This window comes from Apostichopus japonicus, chromosome 1, assembly GCF_037975245.1.
Source record: "Apostichopus japonicus isolate 1M-3 chromosome 1, ASM3797524v1, whole genome shotgun sequence".
In the NCBI taxonomy this organism is placed as follows: domain Eukaryota; kingdom Metazoa; phylum Echinodermata; class Holothuroidea; order Aspidochirotida; family Stichopodidae; genus Apostichopus; species Apostichopus japonicus.
The window spans coordinates 20,343,554-20,364,044 of NC_092561.1; the positions used below are offsets into that span (position 1 = coordinate 20,343,554).

The 20,491-nt window shown below is 36.6% G+C and overlaps 1 protein-coding gene across 3 annotated transcripts in view; it reads left to right on the forward strand.

The window, feature by feature from the left end:
• Nucleotides 1-20,491, forward strand: part of LOC139970750 (small subunit processome component 20 homolog) — a 137,556-nt gene that overhangs the window by 114,405 nt on the left and 2,660 nt on the right. For all 3 annotated transcript variants that reach the window (XM_071976728.1, XM_071976718.1, XM_071976710.1), the window contains 23 exons: nt 826-1,064; nt 2,011-2,140; nt 3,044-3,134; nt 3,491-3,564; nt 4,870-5,149; nt 5,428-5,583; nt 6,237-6,374; nt 6,589-6,863; nt 7,422-7,734; nt 8,513-8,652; nt 9,699-9,855; nt 10,761-10,856; nt 11,392-11,559; nt 12,100-12,266; nt 12,914-13,061; nt 14,074-14,190; nt 15,109-15,279; nt 15,610-15,741; nt 16,464-16,724; nt 17,306-17,425; nt 18,174-18,368; nt 18,909-19,050; nt 19,643-19,899. In XM_071976728.1, coding sequence (XP_071832829.1) covers nt 826-1,064; nt 2,011-2,140; nt 3,044-3,134; nt 3,491-3,564; nt 4,870-5,149; nt 5,428-5,583; nt 6,237-6,374; nt 6,589-6,863; nt 7,422-7,734; nt 8,513-8,652; nt 9,699-9,855; nt 10,761-10,856; nt 11,392-11,559; nt 12,100-12,266; nt 12,914-13,061; nt 14,074-14,190; nt 15,109-15,279; nt 15,610-15,741; nt 16,464-16,724; nt 17,306-17,425; nt 18,174-18,368; nt 18,909-19,050; nt 19,643-19,899 — 3,967 coding nt within the window. The remainder of the gene's footprint in view (nt 1-825; nt 1,065-2,010; nt 2,141-3,043; nt 3,135-3,490; nt 3,565-4,869; nt 5,150-5,427; nt 5,584-6,236; nt 6,375-6,588; nt 6,864-7,421; nt 7,735-8,512; nt 8,653-9,698; nt 9,856-10,760; nt 10,857-11,391; nt 11,560-12,099; nt 12,267-12,913; nt 13,062-14,073; nt 14,191-15,108; nt 15,280-15,609; nt 15,742-16,463; nt 16,725-17,305; nt 17,426-18,173; nt 18,369-18,908; nt 19,051-19,642; nt 19,900-20,491) is intronic.

The window sequence follows — 20,491 nt, forward strand, 5'->3', positions numbered from 1 at the left end:
TATATATATATATATATATATATATATAAAACTCACGATGTAGACAGTCCAGCACAGACTGGACAAGCTCTAAAGTAGGTACTGGCTGGGCCTACATCATTTGATTGAAGCTGTTTTATCAAATGAGTAAGCAGCACAGGTTAGTGGAAATACATATATATATATATATATATATATACTGTATATACCTCTGAAGATGTAAACAGTCCAGTATAGACTGGACAAGCTCCCACCTAAGTAGGTACTACAGCAGCTGGGCCTACATCATTTGTTTGCAACTATTTTATCAATTGAGCAAGCAGCCCAGGTATGGTGGATTTGTGGAGATTGTAAGGTGTGGTAACATGCCCAAGGCAATCAACTTCTAGTCTAAGGGTGACAGGTTGGCTTGGACCAACATGTTTTTTATCCTTAGGCAAGGCTGCCTAATAAGCACACACTGCTGATTGTCACCCATTGGGGGACCTTGGAGGTAACATGTAAATAAAGTTGCATGTGGACTGGATTGTGACTGCTTCCTATGAGATGTCTCGCCAAGTAGTTGGAGTGGGCATGCACGGTCAGCCATCTTTAACCTTAAACTCATCACAGTCGTTTTTTAAAATTTAGATAAATTTTCAAATAATTGTAATACTCTGCAATTTCTTTTTTTCATGTTACACATAGGGTTATTTTGTTATTTAAATAATTCTTCCCCTCTAGCTCATTTTTGTGACTGTTAAGGTATCTTAAAAGTTTGTGTCTTTGTCCTAACTTTCCTCCCTCAGTACGGCTTACTATTTACTAATACATGTTCCTTTTATGACATCCAACCATTTTCCCAAGGCTGCACATTCTACTCGCAAAGCATCACCCGACTCAAGCAGACCTGTATCCTATCCCAGGATGCATTGCACTGCTATCCTCCAGTCTCGCTGCTCCAACGGTGGTTGCCATGGTGATGGAGGTGATCTACAACTTGCTCAATTTGGAAGAGTCTGACCCGAGTGAAGATGATGATGTCGCCCCCCTTCCTGTGAATGATGTCATACCTATGTCAGAGGTCAAAGTACCCAGTGAAGAAGGTAAACTTTATAGATGGTCTTGATAATTCCATTTGACCATTTCTTGAGAATTTTCCTTTTAACAAGGCTGATTATTATGTACTGTTCAGTTTCTTTCATAGTTATGGTTTATTAATATGTTTCTGTAGATTTGGATTTCACATTGAGTTGTTGCATTAATCTGTCCAAGCTTTGTAATATATAGGTCTAAACATAATTGGTTAACTCTGAGTGTAACAGAGTGAGCTATGCGGTTACAATATTAGAACGGTAGAGGTTTTTTTATATTTTTTTATAATTGTAACATGCCACCATCAGACAATGTCATAATACAATGGAACAATGTGGAATAATATTGGTGCTGTTGCCAAGTGGATAAGGGTGGTGGTATTTTGAAGCAATCAGGCTTAGCAATCATGAGCTTCTGGGTTTGATACCCGGCAAATCATAGTAAGGTGGGTTTTTCATCCAAGAGCAAACTACGGTTTTCCCATCTGAAATAACTTTCTAAATCGAGATTCCAAATTTCAGTTAAAACGTTGAAGTGAAAGCCACCCGACGTGTTAGTTGTAATCCGTAAGCCCTTGTGGGTTTCTCCCACATTTGTGGTAGCTTAAGCGTCGTTAAAATAACTGCAGATTATTATTATTATTATTATATTATAATGTTGCAGAGGAGCTTTGTGGAGGGCTGGATTCCCTGACTTTTTTGTCATAACATTGCAGTGTACTTAGTTTGGCATGTTGCATATACTTGGTTTGTAAAATATCACAGGAAGTACTTTGTAATAATGCAAGATTTAATAGAACATTCACAGACCAGATGGGAATAAGAAAAGATAATTTTTAATAATAATGAATAATTTTCATTGCATGCAGTTATGAAATTACCATCTATGGATCTCACAGGCCTGTGTCATATTTTTGGTCAATTTCGTAATTAATTGGTTTTCTTTGTCTTTTACCAGTTGTGGCATCGTTTGGAATCCGTCTAATTCATCCATTTGTATCTCCTATCCTACAATACCTAAAAACTGCTGTGAAGCCAAGGAAAACAAGATTTGAACTTCCTCTGAAGGAGATTAATCTGCTTTCAAAGTAAGTAGCAATACACAAAATGAGCAATACAGTTTATAAACATATTGTGAGAAGCTGTCTCCCCTTGCTGACGGTGAAACAAGAAAATACATCAACACTGAAGCTATCAACCTATATGTTGGCAGGCATAAAGGTACTCTAACAGCAGCCTAAGCTTAATCTTGCAATGATAATTCCTACACTATAAAGAGTATTTCTGTGATAGTAAAGTAGTTATGTCTTCTGTAGCAGACAGACTTTACTACTCAAGTATCTTCCAGATATCTTACACATTCTGAATTTACATAGTTTTATTGAGCAATACAGTTTAAAAACACATTTTGTGAAGCTGTGCATTAATATCCACTCCCTGTGGCTTCCATGAAACAATAGAAACACATCAACACTGAAGATAGCAACCTAAATGTTGGCAGGCATAATGGTACTCCAAACAGCAGCCTAAGCTTAAATCTTGCAAAGGGCAATCCAACACTATAAAGAGTATTTCTGTGATAGTAAAGCAATTATGTCTTCTGTAGCAGACTTACTTTACTACTCCAGTATCTTTAAGATATCTTAAACATTCTGATTTGTTGAAGTTTTATTGAGCAATACAAATTAAATATATATTTTGTGAAGCTGTGAACTGAAACCCTCTCCCCTTGGGGATCATGGAACAAGAGAAAAACATCAACACTGAAGATAGGAACCTAATTGTTGGCAAGGATAAAGGTACTCCAAACAGCAGCCTTAGCTTAAATCTTGCAATGAACATTCCAACTCTATAAAGAGTATTTCTGTGTTAGTAAAGCAATTACATCTTCTGTAGCAGACTGACTCTACTACTCTGATACCTTCAAGTTATCTTAAACATTCTGATTTGTCGTAGTTTTATTTTTTCTTTCCTTATCTTTCCTACTACAGGTTATCATTATTTGTTGAGGATCCAGTTCAAAGCTCCAACCTTATTTCTCTTCTTCTACCATACCTGGAGAAAACCAAAGACAAGCATGAGGTGAGTGAACTTTATTACCATGGCAACAAAGAATTGAACCATAATAATAATAATATTTAGCATCATCAACCTTCACACATGGGATGGCTACACTCTATTGATGTCTAAAAGACATTTATTGTTTTAGAATCAGGGCATCCACGATACCGACCTAACTTAAAAGTCTATCATATGCAAGACATTCAAAGTCTTCCAAGTGGTTGTAGTGTTTCAAGAATAAAGGTTTATTGAAATTTCATAACATTTTCAAAACTAGCAGAATGATATTTCAGTTATTACTTTGTTACTACTTTGCTCTAGGTGATATAATTGTGCTGGATCATATAATAGTTTTCATTATATTTTGTTTTTGTCAGAACATTGAGGTGGATATTCTCAATACAGTGAAGAACCTTGTGATCTATGTAGATGATGCATCTCAATTTATCAAGTAAGTTTATTGGTTTCTACTGAAGCCTAAGCCTATCCAATTAAGTTATGTGCAGTCACCATCATTGCCATGTAATTACATTTGTCGGCTCAGCAAGATCATGAGACGATAAATAAACATGACCCAGAACTGGATAGAAATGTCAATGATTGTTATCTTGTTACTGATTGCAGTCCTTACAGCACAGGTGAGCAATTAATAAGAATAATAAAATGTATTTAGTAAGTGCAACAGTTCCAAAACATGATCAAAGGTGCTATTACAAAATAAAAACAATTAAAAAAAAGCATGGCCCAGGAGCTGCATGCATATTTTCTGTGGCCCATTAGAAGGGTTCCAAAAGCTATTCATGTAGCCTGTGGAACCTAATTATATTGGAGTGAAGTTTATATAAACTGATTACAAATCAGTAAAATGAGAGGGCCTGATATTTCGATCCTAGCAGGATCTTCTTCAGAGACTAAGTGAGTTAGCACCCGCTTTGCACCCAGTTAAATACCGGATTAGCCTCTGAAGAAGATCCTGCTAGGATCGAAACATCAGGCACTCTATAAACCTTTTACAAAGTTAACTACACAGGATTTTTGCAGAAGACCAGCAGTTTGCTAAATGTTTCTTCTCTGTTTGATCATGAACCAACTGATGCAATGAATTACATTGAATGACCGAAAGGAAAATGTATAATATATAGATTTGATGATGTATTTATATAGGGTTTGAAACCTACTTGTGATAGTAAGAGATGGAGAATTTTGAGATCCCTCATTTTCTGTGTATTGCAGTGGTATTCAACTTTACTTTATTCATGAGAGTAGGTGCACCATGTACCGTTAGAGTCTGTGAAGAGGGTACAAAATTTCACTGTGGTATGCAATATCGATTTCATACCCACTCCTAACTTACAGTGTGTTCACAAACACTTTGAACTTTTTGAGACATTACTGATTTGCAATAATTGATCAGAGGTAATGAAACATTTGCTTTTTTCTGTCTGTTGTGAAGTGAGATTAATAATAATTATTTAAGAGCTGATAGTTTAGACTGCATTAGTGTAATTTGAAACCACAAGTCAAAGAAACGTTATAAGTTGTAGGTGTATGGCAGGGGAAAGTGTAATTAAGAAGTTTTCTTATGGTGCCGTAGAGAATTATTTTTATAGGCCAAAACAAAAACAAAAGAAGCAACTGCAGAATATTTCTCAGTTATAAGCTCAATAAATTCCATGATGTTAAATATATTCATTCAAACGTATTGCAAAATGATTTCAATAAAGACTGATTTTCATCTCTCTGCATTATCTTGCAGCAAGCTGTCAAAGTGCTTCCAGCGACTCTCGTTTAGAACTTCTCGCAAAGTTCTCTGTGATGTCATCAGCGCCATGGCAACCAGACTGCCAGAGATGGCCGAGTCAGCCAAGTTCGTTCAGGATTTGAACTCCTGGGACAAGAAACGCCTGGACGAGCCGGATTATTCGAAACGGATTAGTACATTTAATCTGGCCAATCGGAAGGTTGAACAGATGAAGGATGTGGACACAACCTTTTTGCAGTTGATGTTGGACAACGCCTTCTACTTTGTTGTGAAGGTAAGTCAATGTCTCCCCCTTTGCTTCTAACTTAAGAGTTGTTCATGGAAGTAGTGAAGATTCTTTCTAGTTTTCGTGTCAACCAAATTAGCAAATGAAATAAACAGCTCAAAAGAGAGTGGAGAGTGGAGGAGAACCAGAAACAAGGAAATTCTTCCCTTACTCTAAGGAAAGTAACACTTTTAAGTAAATTTTGGGCTGATCTATAATTAATATTTTGACAAAATACAGACCATTATGAATCTCGAGTAATTTCTATTCGTGAATATCTTCTTCAGATGGATGAAATGTCGATGCGAGATAACAGCAGCTTCTTCCTCATTAACTTCATCCAACATTCTGCCTCTCTCGAGTCTGGCAGAGGAGCCATCGAAAACCTGATCCACAGTAAATACCTTCCGTCTCTCAAGGAGGGAGTCAAATCTCGGAGAGAGGTACATGATTAAAAGATGATGAATTGCAACAGATTTAATCCTTAAATGAGTTTATCTACAGTTATCTCAATCTATGTAGGTTATTTGTTTGTTTTCTTTGTTTGCATGTTTGTGAACATGGGGCTAGGGGTGGGGGCAAAATAATCCAGGAAATGGAATAAGTTAAGTCTTGTGTAACAGTTGTTAGGTTTAATGAAGTTTGAATGGCGGCGAATGTGGATGTTTTGTGTTCGACACAAATATGTCTCTATGCGCATCTTTCAAGTTGGAAGTAGTTTGCCTATATCCACACCATTTTGCGTGCTGGTGAATTATTCCCGAGGTCTTTTAGTTTCGTTCTGTCAAGAAATATTAATATTTGACAGATATGATCATTAAATAATATCAAGTAATTAGGTTTGCCACAGTAGTGTTAAGGTACCTTATTCAGTGAATACTCAGTAGTGCTGTAGTTGTTTAACTTGCCTCAGTTTTACAGAGAATAAAATAAAAACTTTTAGACTTTAATGCGGCAGTCTTTATACATCTACTTTGTAGTGGATAATTAGCAGTTTTTTTTTTATTAATGAAAAAAAGTAAATAGTAACATTTTTCTTTTGAGATAAACCTACTTGATGTTTTCCCGGTTTTTTCTTTCTTTTGCCTTTATTCAGAGCACCCGTCACGAATGCATAGCGATTCTGTCCGGAGTCATCAAACATTATCCTCACCTCGATGTATTCGACAAGATGACCGTCCTCCACGACAAAGACAAAGAGCGGGATTTCTATGAAAACATCCGCCACATTCAGGTAAACATCGCTGCTTTGAGGAAAAAAGTATGTGACGTAAATTTCCTTTCCAAAATTGTCATCAATCCTGTAACGTTAATAAATTCTAATGCTGCGATGCTCTTTTTGTTCAATTCTTAAAGTATAACTCTTATATCTAGGGAGCATGAACTTTCTAAAATATTAATCAAAGTTTTGTCCCAAATTTACACTTTGATATTTTTGTTATCGTCAGATCCATCGAAGGGTGAGAGCACTCCGTAAGCTCGCCAAGCACTGCAGGCAGTCAGAACTGGACGTTAAAGGAGTTCGGAATTTTCTGTTGCCATTGGTAACAGGGGTGATCTTTGACCCCGTCTTGGTGGCCAAGAATGAGAATGTGGTCCTGGAAGCCATAGACTGTATCGGTGCCATCGCTGGGATGATGCCGTGGGGCACGTATTTTATTTTATTCAAGCAGTTTCTGAGGTTGCTTCTGAGGAGCGTTGACCAACAGAAGATTGCTGTGAGGTGAGATTATGGTCTGAGCGTTCATGCTTAGATAGCTCAGGTTTGACAGCAGTGTATAGTGGTTTCTATTTCTGATGTTGTTGAGATCACCATGCCAACTTTAACTTGTTGTTGAAATCATTAACGTGTTGTTGATATCATCATGCTAATTTTAACTTGTTGTTGAAATCATCATGCTAACTTTAACTTGTTGTTGAAATCATTAACATGTTGTTGAAATCATCATGCTAATTTTAGCTTGATAACTTTAACTAATGATGTAAGATTTTCACCTTCATTGACTTTGAGATAATTATATCATCTTAACGATGTAAAGAAATAAACCGTGTGATAAACTTATCAATAATGGATTACATTCTGTACAATTGTGAAATTAAAATTGAATTTATGGTGACTAAGTGAGTTGTTAAAAAAATGTTTATTTCACAAAGTAAACAAGAAATTAATACATAATGATGTTTTTTATTAAAAATTATTAAAATTTCATTAGCAAGATTAGAAGACGTGTTATTTCTTTGGTTTGGTTGTTTTGATTGAGCGATTTAAATTTCGTTGCAGACTTCTAGTGGCAGTCTTGGAAGCATTTCATTTTGATCTTACCACTTCCGAGTACCTCCCACGAGAACAGCCAGGATTCTTGTCGGAAGTCGATTTAGACGGAAATGGAGAGGTCAAGAAAGATGGCGTAGAGGATGACAAAAGTAAGACAGAGGAAAGTTTGGAGGAGCAAGACGAACCGGAGAAGGACGAGGAGGAGATGGAAGATGAGGAGTCAAAGGTCACCGAAAATGTTAAAGATCAAGCCACCAGGATTCACAAGACCATCCTAAACAGCGTCTTACCGAAGCTGATGGAAATATTCTCTGAGAGGGTATGTTTCTATCCGACTTTCGTCACTGTCAAATTGAACTATCTGTAATTATAAAATAATTTAATAAACCATGATGTTTAGGATGTGGCAATGTTCTGTCAGTTTATTTGTCCAAAACATAATATATTTAAATAATTTGGGTTACCCCCCTCAGTCTAACTCAGAGATCCATCCAACCGATATGTCGTTTCTAATTAGTGAGGAGAAATCAATGGATTTTATTCCAATACATTTTGCAGATTTCATGCATAATTTTCTTGTCACTCCTGGTGCACAGTTCATGTTTTCTCTCAAATGTTGTTGATTCTATCACCGTACAATAGCAACCTTAACAGAAAAAGGAAGCATTAGAAACAGGAAGCATTAGAAGATCCTGTTAAGATGAAGATGTCAGAACTTTGAAATTTATAGGCTTTTATATGAGAAAGAGAGTTTCACAGAATAGAAAAACAAAAACATCCCAAATTATTTCTTGTTAAGATAGCCTGTTAAGATATTATTTTGAATTAAGTAGTTATATGGCTGTGGGCTTTGATCCTGGCTTAAGTTTCCTATTAAGAAGGCCTGTTTAAGTACTGTAGATGTCAGGTAGTTAGAGGGCCTGGGGCTGGATCCACTTTTCAGAGGTATACTGATAAAGATCCAGAACACAGTAATTGCTCTAGAACAAGTCAATAGATTAATAATTATTGCAGCATAAAGGTCACGCATATGATTAATATTTCACTGTCGGAGAGCTCTCATCTATGTGGATTAAACTATCGCTTTTTCTTTACAGACGAAGAGGGACGAACAGCACAAAGTAACCCGTGACAACGGAATGGACGAAAATGAGATTCTGAGGATACCGTTGACCGTTGCCATGGTGAAACTCATCAAGGAGTTACCTCACAATGCAGTAAACACTCACCTACCAAGGTAAAATGCTTTGTTTTGCTGAAATTTGTATTTGCCATTTCAGAAGCAGTAACTATACATTTTGATGGATATATTTCTGGTTACAAGAAATGACTAAGAAATGTTTTACTTTCATACAAGTAAATGCTAATATTGTAGCAACTCTTTAGTGAAGGATCTTGCTGTATTAATAACTACACTTAGTTGTATCACAAAATTTTGGAAATTGCAAAATTCCTTAAAATGTCCATCAATATCCTGGAGCCTGAGATTTTGAATCTGGTTGAGAGACAAATTGGCAGAGAATATTTTATTGATGATCATGGATTGAGCTAAGATTATTTGAGTTCTGGTCTCCATTTGAATGTTAAAATGTCTAGAATTATTCCCCTAACTACTGGTGTACCTTTAGTAGCCTTTGTAACCCCAATTGGCAACTGCTGAATGGAAAGTTATCAATTCCTGATTGGTACTGTTTAGTGAGAATGGGTAACTTTAAATGCTGACAGCAGCCTAAGCAGCTAGGTCATGTCCTAAGACAAACATTTTTTTCTCCCTTTGACTAGTATTGTTTATTAAGATTTTGAAATATGATATCACAAGAATTATTCACGGACATTACCCATGAAAGTCTCACCAGTAAAGTGGATATTACACTTCAGGGGTCTGCAAACTCTAAGGCCCATGACCCAGGAGCGTCCATGAGAACTACACCATGACCCACCAGACCCACACCCCTCAGAATCAACTCTCAGAACACATGAAAAGCTAGCTTTGAGCATCGACGTCGACAAACCCCACAGAACTGTAGACCAAATTTCTGGCATGTGAAGAAATCCTGCTATGGCCATTTTGCAGACTGTCCCTACATGTACATGACACCTGACTCATCATTCTTGCTGATAATGTCTTGACAACCTAAGTATTCTGAAATATGTGATCATGAATCATTGTGAAGAAGTATTGCTCTTGTTTGACTTCCTAGTTACAACATTCTTGCTTCTGTGTGTCTATCCTAACACACAAATGTATGTGGTAATTCACACCTTCATCTATTCTTTACACAGTATTGTCCTGAAAGTCTGTAACATTCTCAAGCATAGGATCATGAATATCAGAGACATCGCTCGAGATTGCCTCATCAAGATCCTTCACAGTGCAGGAGTGGATTATTTCGATGGTATCCTACACCAGATGAACAATACACTCACCAGAGGGTATCAGGTATGAAAATATCGAAGAAAAAGTAACAATTTTAGCAAGATTTATCACCCTTAATATCAAAAACATCAATTTATCTGTACACTTTGATCTTCTCCTTATCCCATTCATATTTTGAAGGAAACAATATTTCCATTTTTTTCAGTTCAAAATTCTTGGGTAGTATTAGTTGTTCAAATTTCTCATTGAACAAGATTAGATTTTCAACCAAGGCTGGCAATTACTAAGATCTTCTTGAAGTCAGTCTGTCGGTAAAAACTAATATCGCACGTTATAGGAATGCAGTGATGTTGTAATTTCTGCTAGCAAGAGTTTAACCGAAACATTATATCTCACACTTGCACGTATAAGGTTTTGCACCTCAGCAAACTTTCAATGACCAGTCAAAGTAATTATTAGATAAAATTTGTTGATTTTTTAATAATGAAAATTTGTTGAATCTGGTAGAAAATGCTGTAGAGTTGTGAACACAATAAGACAGTAGCAACTTGATTACCAAGACACATTGGGGATCAGAAGGTTGTCCCTATCTGAAAACCAAATTGGAACAAAATGGAGGAAAGTAATTTAATGGTAGAATTTCATATACTTTTGTGAGATTTTGCTACTGAATTGAAGAAGAATAAATGCATTTTAAACTCTATTGTAAAAGACTGATATTTAATCTTATATGCAATTGTGTCATTTTTTTCTTGATCACCAATATTTTATAAGACTTGCGATATGAAATATGTGAATTATCCAACCATATATAATAAGTATTAAAGTTCATCATTGGTTCCAGAGGATTCCAGGACACCCTTTGAAAGACACATCTGGATATTAAATAAAACTTCTGCTGCGAGCTTTTCCATTGTTTGAAAATATTTTGCCATTTCTTTATTTATGATATTTGTTTTATATATCAGGTTCATGTTCTTGGCTATTCTGTTCATGCTCTGATCAAAAGCATCCCGAATCTGAAATCAGGTGATCTGGATAAATCATTGCCAATTCTCATAAAGGTAAGTTGATCCATATTAAAATGGACAAATTATAAATTTTATATCATATTTTAAAAATGTTTCTTTCTGTGGTAACAACACTTGACAAGTGTATGTTGCAATTTAATGAGGTGAAAAGGTTTGTCATTGCCAGAGTTCCAAACAACAATGTAATATATCACTATCATGCTTCTAGTTAATACTTAATCTTTCCCCATTACACATAAACTTGTCTTGATAAATACTTCCTTTGCTTTCAAATTACATTTGGTAGCTTTATCATTCGGGTGCAACTTTGAGACTTCCTGTTTTATACCACTTTTCAAGAAAGTTCAATGAATCTACTAAAATTGCAGCCATTCTCAAAGCCGATCTTTATTGTTCATCTAATGGATTAAGCAGAGCAAATCATATTTACAAGTAGTTTGTCTGTATTTATCAGTGGCTGTGATGTCACCATTTTATTCGGTTTCATAATACTGCACATGAAAGTATATAATATTCCATATGTTTAATCTACTTCACATCATTTATTACTTACCTCCATCGGTTGCAGATACTGAACGGAGAATTATTTGGAGATTTATCGGAAGAGAAGGAAGTAGCTGCCATCATCAGCAAAGTGCCGGAAGCGAAGGGAACCAGATCGTACGACTGCTACGAAATTATCGGAAAGGTTATCGGCGAAGGTGCCTTGACAATGCTAATCCTTCCTTTAAAGGAGGTGTGTTAATTACTTTAGTTCACTAATTAATGCCAATATGCTTCATTCCTTTGTCTTCTTTAATTTGCATAAAAAATTAGATTCTTTTTGAATTAACAATGGTTTTATAATGGGCTATATTTTTGTGGTTAAGCAGCTGCTATGTCCACTGAGTTTGATATAATGCCAAGGATGACAACTTAAGATACAAATTTGATTGTAATATTCTGTAGACCAATGTTACAATACAGACCCCTGTCTTAAAAATTGAATTTCTGAGACACTTTTAATATTTGGGAAATATATTTTTGAAAGTCCAAGTAAGCAACTTCAGTATAAAAAAGTTTGGAAAGAGTAAGAAATAAAAAATAACCAAATGACACAGATTGTCCCTCGTCACTTTCAAGATGATTTGTTCATGATAAGCTTCATTGCTAAATCAATTCATATTGCACAATTTCATTTGGTTCCCCCCCCAAAAAAAACAAAAAATAATTTAATAAATAACTGATAAAGTCAAGCGAAATTTGAAAATAAATCTGTTTTCCATTTCTACTCCAGCTTCTAGATACCACTCATAGTCACAAAGTTGTGAACAAGGTTCGAGAGGTGCTGCGAAGGTTTTCCATTGGACTGGTTGCCAATAGCGCCCTCAGTGTTGAGTCATTGATGATATTCATTCACGGGCTGGCAAGCGATACCTTGCATCTGGTAACCTCGTTTGAAAAGTATGTTTTGATTAATCAACTTCAAGTTAAAATATAAATGAAATGGAAGATATCTTAACCACGAACTTGCAGGTAGCAGTGACTTTCTCAGGGTTCCATTCCATCTCCAGAGATTCAAGACAAAGTCATTGGGGGTTACATGATCTCAGACATTCTTTTTTTTATAAGGTTTTCTGTCGTTATTGGGATGTTTATTTTCTGTAATGCCAACTGTTTTCCAAGTGGATACAAGTGCGAAACAAATTCATTTTATAACTGTTATTATTATTATTATTGGCATTACAGAAAATAAACATTCCAAACACAGAAAACCTTTATAGAAAAGTGAAGCACATGTGGTACAAAAATGTCATATTTTGAATTGATTATTAAGTTCTCAGCCTTGTGTTTGAAGGAAGCTTTGAATTTTGTGATATCTCCCATATGGAATAAGATTTTTTTCTTAGCTGATCGGGGAAGTTTTCTATGACAGTTAATCTCTATCACATTAATAAATGACAGTTGGGTTTGTTCCTCCTTTGACTTTGGTAATAGAGTGTGATGTGAGAGGATGTTTCATCCTATAGAGATAAATGGGTACTAAGTATATTTGATCACATTCCAGGTTAAGTTTAGCCCTATTTTCTTCCCCGTCTTCTCCGTCTCAGAGCTAAAGCAGCCCTGCGGCCACCACCAGATCCAAGGCTACAGCCTCCTAGTGTCTACCTACTTCCAGCCAAGCCTAAGAGATGGGGAGAGTCAGCTCATATGGGCAGAAAGACCAACATGCATGTACTCATGGAATTTGGCCTTTTGGTAAAGTAAACTCTAGCTAGATTTGTGTTTGAAATTTAATTGTCTAGGAACATCCGAAGTAGCACAATGATGTGATTAAAATCATATCATGGTAATTGTGGATTTAACTGCTTGATTTGAAAGTTCCTTGAAATGAATGCTTTACTGTTTTGTAGGGTAAAACCAAATGAAACAAGGAGTTGATGCCTCCAGCCTGGTTTCTGGACTGACACATTCAGTTAAAGAAAATTGGGAAATACACTTATTGATAGCTGGATAGTTGGTGTAAGGCAGGACTTGTAACCACAATATCACTGGTTCAAACTGGCTCTAACTAATAATATCTTGAATGTACACAAATTCATTGATAATTCCCCAGCCATACTTTAGTGGTCAAGATTTAGGGTATGAGAACTGTGCGCTATTTAGTCTAGTCCAGTATTCTGCAAGAGAGCGATAAAGGTGTCATGCATTGGTAGACAATGTGATACTTTAGATAAATTGAAGAGAAAAATACTGTTGGTTAAGGCATGTTACACTTCTGTTACACCTCATTCTAAACTATGTCAGATCACCGGCATTAGACTTTTCTCTTTGCTCGAGTCTTCACACCCTTTAAAACCCTCATCTCAATATTTTGTTCTTAAATCAAGGTATAGTTGTCCATATGTAAAATATTTTGCTAGGTTAATCACCCTTCCTTTCACCGAGAAGTGTATCGTAGTCAGTGGACCGTAATATCGTCATGCAAAATCTTCTTCTAAGCTTTACTTCTGCTTTTATATAATTGTTGTTGGGGGAGTCCTTGAAATGCGTTAATTCGCGCAAAGGAAAAATGACAGACTCTTGCCGTTAAATTGCTAGATGATGACATCACTAACTCTACTGTTGCCAGATGCAATCATAAATGATGAAAGTCTGTTCTGTACCACTAGGTCAGAACTACATCTTATCAGTATTTTTGTACCTTGGAAAATTTGTCTTTAAACCTAGTCAAATTGATGTATAAGTGTATTTGTTATGCAAATTTCAGCTCCTACACAACGCTTTGAAAAGCTCAAAGTTATCACCGAGCAAAGAGCTCCATCTGAGGATGTTGGACCCATTTGTAGATATCCTTACCAAAGCTCTGGGAGCCAAGACCAATGTGGTAAGAATGTCGTAAAGTTCGTTTTTTTTTTTCATTGTAAACACAGACAAGATCATGTCAGCTTGTTGTTAGTTTCAGAATTTGTCTCTATGTTCTAACTTGGTATCTCTCTGACTGAGCGTTGGGTTGTATTCAATTTTCTTTTTTACTTCATTTGGCATTGACTGGTGTGTCTGTCATTAATGGAGTGATATAGTGAAACAGACCTCTGTCATTGAATAGTTTAAACCAAAGACTAGCATGTTGGTCATAAGTAAATTCAAAGTAACATTGAGTTAATTAGAGTAACATTCTGGTAGATTACAATTAACATTCATGTTAATTTAAAGTAACATTCAGGTAAGTCACATTCAGGTGTCAGGGAGACAGGATTAATCTGGAGGGTGGGGAGTGGTGGAGGGGGGAAGGACACAAACTTCGAGAAGCAGTGGACTTTTGTTTGACCTGAACAGGAAGCCATTATAGATAATAAAAGGGAAATTTAAATTGCAGAATTCATTAAAAGGGGATGTTGGGGGGGGGGGGGAACATTCCCTGTAACCCCAAGTTCTGCTGCTTCTGGTAACATTAATAGCTAAAACCGAAGAACAGCCAGCTGGTCTCTGCAGCTGAAATTTGTAAATGGTACCAGCTCGCAGTGCACATGATGGTTGACAGCTAAATTGCTTTGACGTTGTAAAATGTATTTTTTATCATTGTACTTTAAATTTTTAAGATGAACTCAATGGCCGCTTTGTCGCTACAAATCATAATTGCAGGAAAGGCTTTAATAGCATCCAACACCTCCACCCCTTCTGCACCCCTTCCGCACCCCTTCTGCACCCCTTCCGCACCCATTCTGCACTCAACAGACCGTTGCTCTCAACATAATGATATGAAAGAGTAACAACAGACTATGGTCCTTGTTGTATTCTTTAGGTCGTCAGTGTATCTGTTCGGTGTTTGACCAACATGCTCAGATTCCCTCTGCCATCATTGGAGACGACATCGGAAGAAATCACAAAGTCACTCTTCCATCTCCTAAAGAAACATGCAGGAGCAGGTGTGACCAAAGGAGAGAACTTGGAACTTATTACTAATACATTTAAGGTAAGCACTACTGCTATGCTATTATTTAGTCAAGTCCAAATTACACTATTTTCCAACAAAAACAGAATCAATTCCCTCCCCCCCAAAAAAAACCACAACTTGGTCAATCAGCAAATACTGCCATATTTTACATATTTTTTGCATACCATCAAAAAATACTTTTAGCAGTAGATATAAAGCAGTTTGCTAACAGGAATTTCTCTCTATGCATTTGTAAACTTATTGGAAACTCCCTCGTTTTGCTCCGTTGGGAGCGAATAACTAAACAAATTGCAGCATGCATGAAGTCAAGATTTAATGCGGATAATGTTCAATACGTTGTTTTCACAGGCAGTGACGGTGCTTGTCAGAGATGTAAAGCACCACAAGATCAACGAGAAACAGCTTCAAGTCCTCCTGGCCTATGCCGAGGAGGATATTAATGACTACACCAGGCAGGCCACAGCATTCACCCTGCTAAAGGTAGGTATCTGTTTAAACACCTAAATAAAAACTCAGAACAGAGCAAAGAAATTGATTTAATCCGGTAATTTCAAATTATTATCACAATTTTATTTAAAAATCTATGAGAATAGGACTAACCATAACAGTGAACAGTTCTGTTTAGTTTTTGTTACCAAACAGAAATCGGTGTTTTAAGGTTCACCAGTGTTCCTCTGCTGTATGTGAATATGTTCTTGTTCAACTGAATTTATTTTGCGTTTTGAGATGTACAGTACTCCAACATGACAGTGGATATCTGTATCACAGAACCCTGTTTCATCTCACAGATATGCTCATCTCACATATCACTAGCTATCTTAACTCTACATCGTTCGCAAAAGGTGCTCTTCCTTGCAATTTTTTGCCTCGAAAATTGAAGTCTATCCTTTGAACTGTATATTAAGTCCACACTCATATGATAGAGTGCCTTCCAGGATGTTACTCATAGATATCTTCAAAACTAGATTTTGTATTAAATGTTTCACTGTCAGAAACTCTTTATCTGTGATTTTATCAATATCTACTTGTCGTATAGTTCTTAGCTTTATTGCAATAATATGGATAGTGTTTAGGTCTATTAAGGTTTATGGCAATTCACCATTGATTGTTAATCTGTTTATGGTAATATCTCATTCCCATCACACACAGCATTGGCTTTTCCAAACGTCAGTCTTAAAAATAACAAATCAATTCCATTACAGGCCATTCTGTTTAAGAAGCTAGTGGTCCCCGAAATACATGAAGTGGTACGTAAGATTCGCCAACTGGCCATTACCTCAGAGACACCGTCCATCAGGGCCCAGTGCAGACAGGTGGACCTCCAATACCTCTTAGATTACCCCCTCGGGAGGAAAATCAAAACCCCCCTAGAGTTTTATGTCAGCCAGCTAAGCTACCAGGTGGAATCTGGAAGACGCTCAGCTCTGGATATGTTAATGACCATGTTCAACACATTCCCTCAGGTACGTTTAATGGTTGTTAGGTTGTCAGCTCGGGATATGTTGGTAACTATGGTCAATGCTTTCCCTGATTTGGTAGAACTGTAGTTGTTACCATGGTAACGGCCATGCATGTGTTAATGACCATGCTCAACACTTTCCCTCACGTACGTTTGATAGTAGTTTGGTTGTCAGCTCGGGATTTGTTGGTAACAATGTGCAACGCATTCCCTCAGGTATGAAAGGTAGTTGTTTCTATGGTAACAGCCATAGAAAACGTTATGGATCATGTTCAAAGCATTCAGTGAAATATGGACTGTAGCGTTTATTAGTACCAAGCCATGGATATGCTAATGTCCATTTCCAACACATGTTCTGAGGTGTGTGAGATAATGGTTAGGCTATCTATTCTTTGTATATTCACCATGTTCAACACATTTCCTGAAGTATGTGCAACAACTACTTACAAATAGTATCAGCTCTGAATATATTTCTAATGTTTTCTTGCACGTCCTCAGGTCTTTATGATAGTGATCTTAAAGACAAGTGACATTTGTAAACTGTCTTGGTTTATTCATTTCTTTCTTTGTTTTTTTTTCTCACAGCCTCTTCTCTTGAAGTACGCTGGATTGTTCTTCATTCCGTTGTCAATACGTCTGGTTAACGATGAATCTACTTCCTGCAGAAGATTGGCTGCTTCAACGCTTAAAACACTCCTGAAGAAGGTATAATAGGTTGTAAAGATATTGTCACTGACATATCCCATTACATCATAGCAGAATACTTAGCCTAACCTACTTTGTATATATAGATTGTAAATATATTGTCATTGACATCCCATTACATCATAGCAGAATACTTAGCCTAGCCTACTTTGTATATACAGATTGTAAATATATTGACATTGACATCCCATTACATCATAGCAGAATACTTAGCCTAGCCTACTTTGTATATATAGATTGTAAATATATTGACATTGACATCCCATTACATCATAGCAGAATACTTAGCCTAGCCTACTTTGTATATATAGATTGTAAATATATTGACATTGACATCCCATTACATCATAGCAGAATACTTAGCCTAGCCTACTTTGTATATAGTTTTTGTGATGAGATGAATAGGGTTTATAGTTCCACTTTAACAGCGACTATATAGGTAGCATTTTGTTTACCAAATGCAAATAGAAACCTGTTCATCATTTTGAGAGATTTAAAATATATATTTTCATATTATTTTATCCTTTATTGAGCAATATGACAAGGTAGCACAAATTTAAGCTTTATGATGAGCATCTTCTCTCACAGAATTTTAGTAACATATTAGGTTGTTCCAAAGTTTCTATTTTCCAATTTGTTACACTCCACGATAGCTTGCAGACTTTGTAACATGGTGTATACACTCTTTGATCATTCTGTAACAAATCGATGAGATAAGTTATGATCTTTTATAATTCCGCCTCTCCAGCTTGATAACGTCAAATGTGAGGAGTTATTTGAGATGGTGAAGCAATGGTTGACAGACGATGATGCTGGACACCAGAGACTCGCTGTGCAGCTCTGTGGAGTATTTGTGGAAGCGGAAGGTGCCGATTCTCACAAGCGGCTGGGATTCATACTACCAGCTTTGGAAGAAAAGATTAGATCAGAAAATTGGAACCAGGTAACTATCTTCTTATATTTATTTTTCATTTTCGTTAGAAGAATATTATTTTCCATGTCAGTATCATTTGCCAATAATTTTGAGAAGTGGATTATTCTTGTCACCAGTTGCCAAATTGAGATTTTGTTCCCTTTCCCAATCAATTTTTCAGTGTTCATTACTTACAAACCTTACACTGTTCTAATCCACATTTTTTGCAGCACCTTAAAGCATTACTCTAAACCTGTTACAAGCTTATTACATCACCCAAAGTTTTACTTGGAACTTGCTACAATTAGGTTGTTACCACACTGTTAGTGTTTATTCAGTGTTAATTTACTTACAACCTTACACTGTTCTAGTTCTACATTTGCCTTAGGCAAAGATTGATTTTTTTCCCCCACTAGGTGGATTCTTGACTTAAATTTATTTTATGTTTTCCTTGCCAAAGACTCTTCTTCTACAGATCTATAAGCACTATGACCTATGTCTTGAACAAAGAATGATTCTCCCTACTATGTTTTAATCTTGATGTTATATTTATTTTTTTTCTTCTCGCAGGAGACTCCATCTCAGGACCCAGATGATGAGAAGGAATCGGACCATCTTCTCTTTCACTTGTTCTCCTGTTTGCTTAAAGTCCTCAAAACCTGTCACATCATCAAATCTGATGAATATCAGGAATTGTTGAATGCAATTTGGAGTAAGTTAACAATTTTACTGAGACTGATGTTGACTTCTGTTGAGTCGAAACTATAGCCCAAGAGTATCTTGAAGCTTTTTAAGTTTTCTCAAACAATTTCCCCCTAGTTTTTTTTCCCCCCCTCTCACTTCTGGCTAAATGATTCAACTAGGTAGAAATAAGTAAAATATTTTGAATTTCCAATGTTAGAGATGATTTGCACAGGGCAAAAGATGATCATTTGTTTAAATGTTCAGTGTCATTTAACCACAGCAGAATTGTCAGTATTGTAACAGCTTAGGCTCGACATATTTTGCCTACCATTACAACTATGTTGTGTACTTGTAAACAATCAATGTTAAGCTGATCGAAACACTGGCTGGATATCCATCCTCATCTTTACAAGTCATTGTTCATCTTTACTTTTTAATTGTATTAAAGAGGATGAAGTTTCTGTTTCATGGTAGGATGTGGGTATAGGATTTGACAGACATGAAACCTAGCATCCAAGGTTTCCCCATCAGTATTGTTCTTCTGATATGAAGTATAAAGTATACCGCTCCTCCCCCACATGAATATTCAGCTCTAATTAAATCCGTTTCCTCCTATCCAGGGTCAGCTGAGGAGCATCTCCTTCACCCACACACGTGGATAAGAATAGTAACTGCACAACTGTACGGAGAACTCTTTGCCACCTGGCCCTATGAGAAACTTATCAGTGTCTTTGGAGATGGCGATGACAGTTTGCACTCAAGTAAAGACACAGGACCTTACATTTTGAGTGATGGCAGGTCAAAGGTCAAAGTCTTGACCACCAAATTTTGTGGTCAGCTCTTGTCGAGTCAACTAAAGAAAGATCATGCTAATCAGGTAAGCAATGACCTTTGATGTAACTATATCTCTTGATTTGTTCTCCCTTTTTTTTTTTATTGGGGGGGGAAGGGTGGTGTTTTGGAGGGCTGGGGAGGGAGGCTAGGGGCAGGTGGGCTGCTCATGTAAGTGGTTAGCTCTTGTAGGGTTGTTATTTCTTCAAGTGAATGTTTTACAAACAGAATGCATTAAAGGGTGTGAAGACTTGCGCAAAAAGAAACGTCTAATGCCGGTAATTTGACCTAGTTTCGAATGAGGTGTAACAGAAGTGTTGAACACCACCATCGATCCCCAAAAAATACACACACAGCTTGCTACCATCGGTAATTGGCACTAGTGTACAGTCAGTACATACAGCTGCAGTCAATAACCACAGCACAGTATACAAACGATACAGCGATGGACATCACAGGTCCAGCTAAAGATAACAATTAAGGTATCACATTTCATTACTGTCTGCATTTTGTAGCGACACGAAGAAAACGTCACTTGCAAGCAACAGAAAGTTGACCTTTTTCAGATCGCCGCACGCAGTTTGGGGGGAGTCTTCAATGCCTTTAAATAGAATAAGTTAAATTATTACATCTGTTTT